Source organism: Carassius carassius, chromosome 26 (assembly GCF_963082965.1).
Source record: "Carassius carassius chromosome 26, fCarCar2.1, whole genome shotgun sequence".
In the NCBI taxonomy this organism is placed as follows: Eukaryota; Metazoa; Chordata; class Actinopteri; order Cypriniformes; family Cyprinidae; genus Carassius; species Carassius carassius.
The window spans coordinates 17,183,240-17,194,114 of record NC_081780.1 but is presented as its reverse complement, the minus strand read 5'-3'; the positions used below and the strand labels follow the sequence as shown (position 1 = coordinate 17,194,114).

General features: G+C 38.2%; 1 protein-coding gene across 1 annotated transcript in view; it reads left to right on the top strand.

Moving 5' to 3' along the window:
- The window catches only part of LOC132105909 (transmembrane and coiled-coil domain protein 3-like), a 13,302-nt gene extending 2,427 nt beyond the window's left edge, over positions 1 to 10,875 (top strand). Inside the window, exons 2-4 of the mRNA XM_059511439.1 lie at positions 8,058 to 8,995; positions 9,846 to 9,981; positions 10,364 to 10,875. Of these exons, the coding sequence (XP_059367422.1) occupies positions 8,058 to 8,995; positions 9,846 to 9,981; positions 10,364 to 10,666 (1,377 nt within the window). The 3' untranslated portion in view covers positions 10,667 to 10,875. The remainder of the gene's footprint in view (positions 1 to 8,057; positions 8,996 to 9,845; positions 9,982 to 10,363) is intronic.

Below are 10,875 nucleotides of genomic sequence, written 5' to 3'. Positions count from 1 at the left end.
AGAAAGTGATGTAACCATCCACAAAATATTAAAAAGTAATGTAACACTTTAGAATGGGGAACAAATCTTACTTTTAACTAGTGGCTTATTAGCATGTCTATTATTAACATATTGGCTATTTATTAGTACTTATAAAGCACATATTGTACATGAGCATATTCTTAACAACTACTTTACTAACTATTAATAAACAGCAAATTAGGAGTTTATTGAGGCTGAAGTCATAGTTATCACTGCAAACACGTGAGAATATAGTTGTTGTTCTGGGGATGTTGTGGTGGTCATGGGTTTCCTGCATTCCTGTTTCTTCCAGGGTGACCTGTAGAATCCCCCCTCGACCCCCTCACCAGCATGTGAAGCATGATGCAATGCTAAAAACACTAGAACGCTCCCATCAGCGGTGCTGTTCACGTCAGATGCTTGCACTCCTGACACACTCTCACTTATTAGTGTTTCCGTCTCTGTTGTGAAACTGTCCGATGTGGCCATAACTTACTGCTCTACTATTGTGTGTGTGTGTGTGTGTCACAAATAAGATTGTGGAACTGGCTGTGCCCCAGAGTGCTCTCTGCGAAGACAAGATTTGTGGATGAGGATGGATCTGGTATTTTATCTTCCTGCTATATTGGAAGAGATATACGATGTGTGTAGTGTACTGGGGGAAAACGGATTAAAGGAATGTTCCAGGTTTAATAAAATTGAGCATCTGACATTGTTGATTTCTACAGAAAGCAATTGACGCATCACAGAGTTTGTAAAAGCAAACAAAAGGGCGCTTAATAGCAATGAGCTTACAATGGAAGTATACAGGGAAAGGCTTTCCTTTGGAAAGCCAAAATATTTATTTTGTGAATTGATTTATGAGTGTAAAATGTCCCATTAATCTTGTACAATATCATTTAACTCATAATGTAAAGACACCAAGCACACACATTTGCACAATGTGGTTAGTTCAGGATGAAAATGTCTCGTGGTGCGACCTTTCAAATATTTTTATAATATGTATGAATATATGAAATTTAGCAATTCATTAAATTTGTTAAAAATACTTGGAAAACAAAATGATTTAAGATGTGCATTCCTAAACGTGTGAGGAAAATGTTCATGCTTTTTATGCTCGGTTACACCACATGACATTTAGTCAACATTTAGAAACCCGGCATTTAGAAACCTTTCTTTGACAGTGATGGACGTTTTCATTTATTTATCGAATTATTCCAAAGTAATGCGAAACCAACACGAATGCATTTCTGAGAACTTGGCAAGTGTGTTTTAAAAAGGCCTCGAACTGAAAAACCAAAATGACCTTGTTCTTTTGAGGTCACTGTACTTTAAAAACATCCTTATAGATGTTTTAATGCATATCTAAAACAGCTTATATTAATGCATATGGATATGAAAGCTAATGTTTTACGTGATCGCTATTGCATTGTCTGTTAAACAGATCATTTGAGTATTTATTGGTTTTTAACTTATATCACAGCAGCGTCCACCTGTGAAAGATGTACACAATTATTAGCCAATCATAGTGGGTGTTTACTCTGAGTCTACAATCTGCCACACCTATTCAAACACTGTTGTGATGAGGGGGTCAACAACAGGACAGAAAATAGCCTATTACTCCTAAATTATGTTTTTTTTTTTTATGTAAAAAAAATCATGATAACATTATAAGCGGAGCTCAAAGAACTGTCCAAAATAGAAAATAGAAAAATAAATAAAACACAGTTTTTTTAACGCTATTAAAGCATTAACTATGACTTTTGTCACTCTGTTTAATTATGCCATGTAAGAAAGGTTTATTTTCTTGGTAAATGTGCATGTATGAAGAGTTTCAGTTCTTGAGTGAGGACGGATAAGGTACAGGAAGTTAATTATGATATGACGACATCGTATTTTTTATGTCTGTGCATGTGCTTATATAAATGGCCATTATGTGAAATACCTTTGCACGTGTGTTTAAGAGAAGTTTGAACATAGTCAGGCTGATCTACAGTCAGTTTTGAAGGCAAACATGTCTTTGCCCTCTGGCTTGGAGTTTCTATGAAGTTAGTCACGTGACAAGCAGACAGAGCAAGTTTCTGCAGGACACACATGCTGGACACACCCGAGTATCTACTGTATGTGTGTCTTCATGCAGATACGTGTTCGCAGACAACAGTGTGATAACAGACGGCTTCTGACCTGTCGTCTTTACACAAAGAATTTAAGGCACAGTTATTTCTTGTGTCCCAGAGTGCTTTACTTTTTTGTATTTACAGTTAATTTAGAGCACCACATGCCTGTTTTTACTTTGACTGCAGTTCTACAGGTAAAGGCTTAAATGATCTCTTCAAATTAAATGAACTTGTTTCTCTATAGTATTGAAGAAACTTTGGGTTTCAGTGTCAGATCCTGATATGAGATGAACTGACCTCATTAACCGGTTTGATAGTTTATTGCTCTTCATGGGGGAGGGCTTCTGCATAAACACTGCTTTTTCTTCTCTGTGTAGATAAAATATATATTTCTTATTATGAAAGTTATCAAAAGTGGTTTAGAAGAGCAGTGAGAGATTTTCTCTCTTTTGCTGTTTGATTAACATGAATGACACACAGCAGGAATATTAGACTGCTGTCACTTTAAGAGATGCCCAGATCCAATATACTGTTATACATGTGTTTGCTTTCACTTAAGAGCAAAATGACTGTGATGACAAGCATACTTGCAAAGATGGGTGTTTTTAACACATACAAGTGTGTGTATAAACGCTCAAGGGCTATAAATTGGCACAAATAACTCCGTGTTCAATACTTTCAGTCTATGAGCACCTCTGACAGTGCTCAGAAAAACTCAGTGTTTTTTTTTTTTTTTGTGACTTCCTTTTACAGTTTACAATTATTACAACATAACTGTTTTCTGCAGCACATTCCACAGTTGGAGAAGAAAGCCCTGAATACCAAGACATGCAGTTACCCACACAAATGGACATTTCAACCAGGACCTTTTTTGAAATTGACGCTTTTTAATGCAAACAGATATAAACCAGTTTGATGCTTGGTTCCCTTGGCCTTTGCTTGGAAAAAGGATTTGGCTGTTTATTAGTGTGCAGTTTTGTTATTGGTTTTATCACATTACCTCTAAGCGGGTGGGGATGGGGGGTGGAGTCAGAAGAAAGTGAGTGAACACATCTTTGGGCTTTTTGTTTGTGGGAATTATGATTTGGACTTTGTGCCTAGAAGCTTCTATATGAATACAATCCTTGTTTGCCGCCATAAGTGGAACAACAACTCGCAACTGGGTAATGCTAAATAATAATAATGACTAATGACAATAAATATACAACATATATTTGTTGCGTTATCCTCTGACTTGACGCAAAAACAAAGGCTGCAACCAAATTTGCCTACTTCCCAACTATATAGAAGAAAAATTAATGTGAAAAGAAAATTCACAGTATTCTTAAATTACTATTAAGACGTATTAGTTCCAGCGAGATACTGACGTGTGCATTCAATAGACACTTTATTATACCACAAGGCCATAGTAGATGAGTCTGAAATGGCAGTAAGGCAACACAATGACAACACGAGGTCCATTTGTACTATCTCACTATACAATTGACAATCTCACTATATAAAACATACTTTTTCAGCCGTTGCGAAGTAAATAATAAGTACGTTCTAAAGAGCGTATGTGATTTCAGGTGAATTCGTATTTAGGTTTTTTTATTTATAATAAGCAGTTTTTACAATTAAAATGAACTGTATTTTGACAAAACATTAAGATGTTACAAGAACTATTGTTTCGTTCAGTATGTAGGATGATGCAAATTTGTGTCGGAAACCCTGTAAAGTATGCATAGTCACACCACCTGTGTATGCAGTTTAACCAGTTCAATCTTATCGTTTATCTTTAGGGGATTGCCAGTAGAAAAACTTGTTCCACTACAACTGTCCCAGCCTTTGAACGTTAGATTTCTGATTATATTTGAGTTTACAAAACACTGGTTTCCCTTTTCGGGCTTACTGTCTGTGTTGTGTGTGTAATTAGAGAAGTGTGTATGCAGCTGCGTTTGGGATGTCAAAATACAAATTCATTGTGTCAGAAACCGCCATCTCAGCCCTTTCTCATTTATATTCTGTTTTTTTTCCACTTCCTCATTTTCTCATTTTATCTGGCAATCAAACTATGTTAAATGCAAATGATGAATGCTTTTTGTGGTCTGCTTGTTTGAGTGTGTCAGAAAGGAAATTCCATTGGCGTTTTGATTTGAACTTCATGTAGTTTCATTTCAACAGTGTTCTTTCTGTTGACATCAGCATTATGTAAAGCATGTGAACAAGCATCACACAAGGGTTTTATAAGTCTTCTGTGTACAGAGCTGTTCTGTACTCAGAGGCTGAGAGCTCTTCACATGATAGGCCCGCTGTGAGGTCACTTCCACTGGCCACATGCTAACTCTAATCTTTTTATCTCAACCCTCTTTCACTGTCTCTCTCTCTCTCTCCAGTAATAATCAAGGGTTGGATTATACAATCTCAGTACACACATTCAGTGTTCAGTTTAGTTCAGTAGGGGTGTAAACCTCAGTCAGGCGTTAGGTGTACAGAGAAAAACATGATGTACTTGTAATATGTAAACTAACAGGTTTGTTAAGATCAGAGAGAGATTTGACTCCATATAGTAGAATTCAATGGGGAGCAGTGGGATGAAGCAGGTTCAAATTGCATTTTCAATACAGCTTCACGATCTAAGCTGAGGAATAAGGTTTTTTTTTACTTTTTAACCACAAATGCTCATTTTGTTCTAGCTCTGCGATGCTTGTCCACAGCTTTATGCAGTCACATTTGAATGGTCATGCGTGACCTAGGCAGAAGTAATACCAAGCTCCATCTGATTTTCTTCTTAACACTGTAAAAACGAATTTGAGTCAACTTCAAATAATGTGTGTAACTTTTTTGAGTCAGAAATTTTTTTTGAAGTCAGCTGGTTAACAAAATATTTTAAGTTGAAACAATTATTACTATTATTATATTATTATGGTCACACTTGACCATTCCAACATGACTACATAACACACAAGACCAAGCTAGTGCAAGAAATTATCAGGCAATTTTTATTCTGGAAGTGAACTAATCCTTTAAGTATTTAAGATTATCATCCAAGAAAAAAGTTATATGCCAATATTATTAAAGAAATCTGCATGCAAAAAAAAAAAAAAAAGACAAATTCCAGATTGCACAAATAACTGATGACGTGAATCAGACGCCAGGTGTGTGTGTCACAGGAAGGAGAAAGTAAAGAAGGTTAGATGAGCATGTTTGATCTGACTGACCTATTTCTCCAGAGCACCGTTTCTGCCCTGAAGACACTGATACAGTCTGCTCAAAGTTAGAAGAGGTTCAGAGTTGCTTCAGTGACACATGCGCAAACATGATTAGAGCTCTTTTACAAGCATTAATCATTAAATGCCGTTTGACAAGAAAAGTCGTGCTCTTTTAACCTGTGACAGTCCAATTAAGTGGATGATATTGAACTGTTTTGATATTAACACCATCATAATTGTTCTTCCTTGGCAGATTGAGTGCACATATTTGCTTTGAAAAATGTTTTGATTGATGCACGTATTAGAATGATTTCTTTTCAGATTCATGAATTCAAGCCACTAATGCTTGAGTTGACATGGATACACTCCCTGTTGTCTGCGTATGCTTGTCTTATCTTCCCTCTCCTTGACTGCAGTCGAGTCATAAAAGCCTGTCCCTGATCTCTTTCGGCCTGTTACCGCTTGATGGCTAGCTGCCATGGTAACAGACTTAATTTCATTGCAAATATCTGACATTTGGACATTTGATTTAAGTTTTATATAAGCGTACACAGATAATTCACCGCTAAGAGCTGATAGTAATAAGTATTCTGCTCTGAAAAGAGCTTTTCTAAAGCTAGCGATGGCTCATACGTTTGAAAACTGCAGCCTCCATCTGTCTCTTGTTAGTGTTGTTTGTACGTGTTGAGATGCTGAATGTAGCTCTTAGTAAGGCTCGAGCGTGGCCTGATGAAAATGAACCATCTTCACAATCCTGTAGAAGAGATGATTCATCCCGGGCAATTTAAAGGGCTAATTCAACCAAAATTACTTCGTGTCACCATTTATTCATCCTCATGTCATTTCTGTATTTTTCATCTTGTTAGCTATTAATTTGTTTCCACTTTAGCTCAAAAATCTACTGTCTGCTTCAAGTAATTCATTTAAAGCACCATCTCTGATTTGTATAGAATTGCTGGGAAGAAATTTAGCCCAACAACAGAAGGGTTTTCAGAATGGAAAATTAATTAATCATTTAAATTCTAAAACTATCAAAACGCTTTAAAAGTTATGAGATCTTTATGCACTACTTTTATAGTCTTTTTGGGTTTGGGACAGTTTAAATCAGCATCCATTTTAGCACCTGGGACATTGATACAGTAAATATATCATTTTGTGTTGCATGGAAGATTAATGTGGGTTTGACATGATTGAGTAAAGGCCCAAAACATCATTAAGTAGGGTCCTTGAACATTTGTAATCTACCTTAAATGATTTATCTCTATGGACTGATATTGCTTAAGGCTTTATGGGATGTTCACCATTCGTTTTTCCATTCCAGTGTGCCACTTTTGCACATTGTTTTTCTAGGTAAATATGCTAGACAGACATGTATGACCATTGCGCTTGCGTCTCGCATCTTTTGCAGCATCTTGCACATGAACGCCACATTTTTCAGAGGCCGTGTCAAGTAAAAAAAAAAAATTAGCTTCGGAGGCGGGGCAAGCTTTGTGAGCTTTTGTTTACAGTTGCAAGTGTGCATGGCAACTGTTTTTGTTTCTGTTATTGCATCACGTTTCAAAGTGGAGTGCTGCACTATTGTAAAAAACTTATTCGACGCAAAGACGCATTTTGTGTTAACGGCACCTTACACTGGGATCTCTGACCCAGTTGGTTTGCTCGCTTCCATGGCTCCAGTACGCTGTGTTTTACACCAACTGGCAACCTGGAGTGTCGAAATACTATTGGGGAAAATTGGTTGTGGGCAGAATCACACAGTCAAAAAAAAAAAAAAAAGACATTCCGACACGGAACACACATTTCAGAAGAAGATTAACTGGCTGTATCATTGTTTTTCATAGAAACAAGAATACGAATTTAGTATGTTTCTTAATTATCTGCGAATGTATATATTTTTTATGCTTTAGTACAGTCAAAAAATGACATACAGTACATTTTTTGATTGGGTACCAAAGTACAGTGTTCATGCAGAACATGGAAGGTCCACTGGACCACTGGATTGCCCCAAAAAATTATGCTAGAGTTTTTGGACTAACTACCCTTTAGTTTGCCTGAATGAATTTATGTTCTTCAGGACCCTGGGGATGGCTTATTATTGCCAACCCATTTCACAGGATTGTAAAGTGACCTTATGAAGGGCTTCATTCATTTCCTCATTCTGAGAGGAATTTCTTCCACTCCATTTGGTCCACGGCTTATTTCAGTCCAACAATTGTTGACCCAAATCTTTATTTACTACTATAGGTACAAAGTAACCATTTTCTTCTTCCTTAGTAATTATTTTGCATGGTTTAACATTAACCCTTTGTCCAGGACAAGTGGATATTTTTTGAATGGGAAAGTGAAAGAGAATTTTACTTACTGGACAAGTAGGCTGGTTAAAACTTTTAGTGCTTCTCTAGTAACTAAAAATAATGGAAATAATGTCTCTGATTTTATAACATTGTGTTATGATAATGGATAATATGTTGACAGTAACAACAAGTCCATAAGAAATCTCTGTGTGAGAGAGATGAAAATTCAAAACAAGTTAGCTAACGGAAATAGTTTTTAATAATGAATAACTAATGAATGAGCGATTAACCTATCAAGAAAATGCATTGGAGAAATTCTGAACCATTATGTAGCTTAAGACGTCTTTCAAATGTATTGTTATTATTTTGGCCGGTACTAAACACAAGCTCTTTGCGTGACACTTCATTGTATTCATTCTAAGGTTATTCATTTTATTCTCTCTCCATTTTTTCAGGCAGAGAGAGGTGGTGATGTGAACACCCTCAGCGTGCCAATGGTCATGCGTAGAGGAGATTCAGAGACTTGTTTGGATCTGGATTCTAATCTGGTGGTACGGGACACCCCACGATCACGTGCTGGTCTGAACACCCTGAAGCAGAAAGTGCTGAAAGTGAAAGAGCAGCTGAGAATTGAACAAAATTTACAGGATGAGAACGTGGCTGAGTATCTCAAACTCATTAACAGTGCCGACAAGCAGCAGAGCAGCCGCATCAAACAGGTGTTTGAGAAAAAGAACCAGAAAACGGCACACAATATCGCTCAGCTTCAGAAGAAGCTAGAGCAGTATCAACGCAAGTTGAAGGAGTGTGACATCTCAAATGGGACCAAACACACGCCACCACACTTCAAAGAAAATGAGCTGCTCAGAGACAACCCCAAGGACAGCGTGGTCACAGGAAGTGGGCACCACTCACATTTGGACAAAGTCAAAACTATCGGTCCGGGAGTTTCACTGTCGCCACCGTTCTTCTTCAGCAAGTCCAAAGGGATTGCAAACCTCATTCGCAACAAATTTGGTAGCGCGGACAACATTGCACACCTGAAGAGCACCATGGAGACGGGAAGTGGGCTGCAGGTGGAAGTGGGGGCCCGAAATCTGAGTGGCAGCGCCACCATAACCCCTAAACCCAAATATCCGAGCGATGACGAGTGCTCCACAGAGACGTCAATGTCCATTGAGAGTAATGGTCATGTGACTGGATCAGGTGTGCCAGGGTCTGGGAGAGAAGAGGGCCAAGCGGGAAACAGCAGCCGGCTGGTGGAAGCCTGGGAGGAGATCAGGGACCTGAGAGAAGCTCAGAATCTACTGTCAGAAGACATTGACACTCTGAAGACCCAGTTTAGATGTGAATTTGACAGTATTATGCAAACACTACAAGAGGAGCGATTCAGGTAAATAGTCTTGGTAACACATTAGTGTTCTAGATAATGATCAATCAATAGCAACCAATGAGCAAGCTCATTTATCTTTTTTTTTCTTTTCCGTTTTAGATTACCTTTACCATAATTTAATATTCATTTTTAAAAACACTAAATCACACACATTACATAATGTAATTCTGTCATGACAACTCTCTGAGAGTTTAGTATGGTAATCTACACGGTAATGTTAATGTGTTTTGTCTTGGCGGAATAGATCTGCTAAGTACCAAGACTTGCAACTTCCAATACAACCACAGACATGCTGCTGTGAGCATGTAAGAAATATAATTCCCACATATAACATGAATTAAATAACCCCCATATATAACAAACATGAATCAACCGTAGCAGATCTATACAGGTGGAGCTGGGGAAGGTGGGGGGTTTCTGAACTGCTACAGCACGCAGAAGCCAAGTATTTGAATGTTGAGCAGCGAGCTCATTGGCTGCTGATACAAAAAGAACCAATCAGCTGCGCCATGTGAATAATGATGTCATTACGTCAGCCTAGAGAATAGAACTTTGGATTTATATTGTTGTTTCTAAAATCCACTTGAAGCCCTTTTAGTGTTCTATTTAATTAGGACGAAAAAATTGTTTACATTTTATAATATCAACCTTTCATCTTTCATTATTGAACATATCATGCAAGTAATTATCAGCATGAATACCAAATATCATAGGGTCCCACGTGTCTTGTGAGCATCTGTGGCATGTTGGGACATCAGCATGCCACTCAACATAAGCCGGCCCTTTCAACTCTTCATTTCCACTCTGTATTTCTCACACACTCTCCCTAATTGTTATTCATCTGTATAAGGTGTGAGCGGTTGGAAGAACAGCTGAACGACCTCACAGAGCTCCATCAAAACGAGACCGGAAACCTTAAACTGGAGCTAGCCAGCATTGAAGAGAAGATGGCCTATCAAGCTAATGAACGAGCACGAGATATACAGGTACAGACCTACACAAAAACACTCACATACACTTATGTAAAGTGCTCAATTAAAGGAATACCAGCCTAATGTTACTCTAATCGTGATAAAACAATGACGTTATCTTTTCCATGTTAATTTGAGCTTTAATCCTAACCAGCCACAACCACAACATCCCACAGTAAAATCTCACTCCACTTAACTGTATCTAGACACCAAATATTCAGACTTTGACAATGACGGAACCTGGAGCATACGTTTTCTGTAGATCTTCACCAATGCAAAAGTGCTCCATAATCACTCAAGGAGCCGTTATATTAAAGATCCGCAATCTTTTTGAACCGCTGCTTGGCCAATCAGATTGAAAAACTGGAGTTGTGTATCTTTCTCTTCCTCTCCGCAGGATGCTTTAGAAGTTTGTCAGACGCGAGTGAGTAAGTTGGAGTTACAGCAGCAGCATCAGCAGGTTGTGCAGTTGGAAAGCGCCGACGCCAAAGTGCTGCTGGGAAAATGCATCAACATCATGCTGGCCATCGTCACCGTGATCTTGGTGTGCGTCTCCACTGCTGCTAAGTTTTCCGCTCCACTGATGCGGAGTCGTCTACACATGTTTGGGACTTTCGTATGCGTGTGTCTACTGCTGTATAGCTGGAGCAACTGGGAGCATCTGCAGTGTGCAATAGAACGAATGCTGCTGCCCAGATGAGGGACGCAAAACATGCCTGTTCAGTGATGTTCTCCTGGGATCTTCCCTTCATAATGTGACTGTCCCAAGACGATGGCTTTAACACGTTCTCTCGTTTCTTCTTTTTTTTGGTATGTTGTGTTTTTGTGTGTTTGTGAAAGAGTATTCATGATGTACTGTAGCAGAAACGGATCCACCTCTGTGACTATATTGTGTTATTTCAAATAACT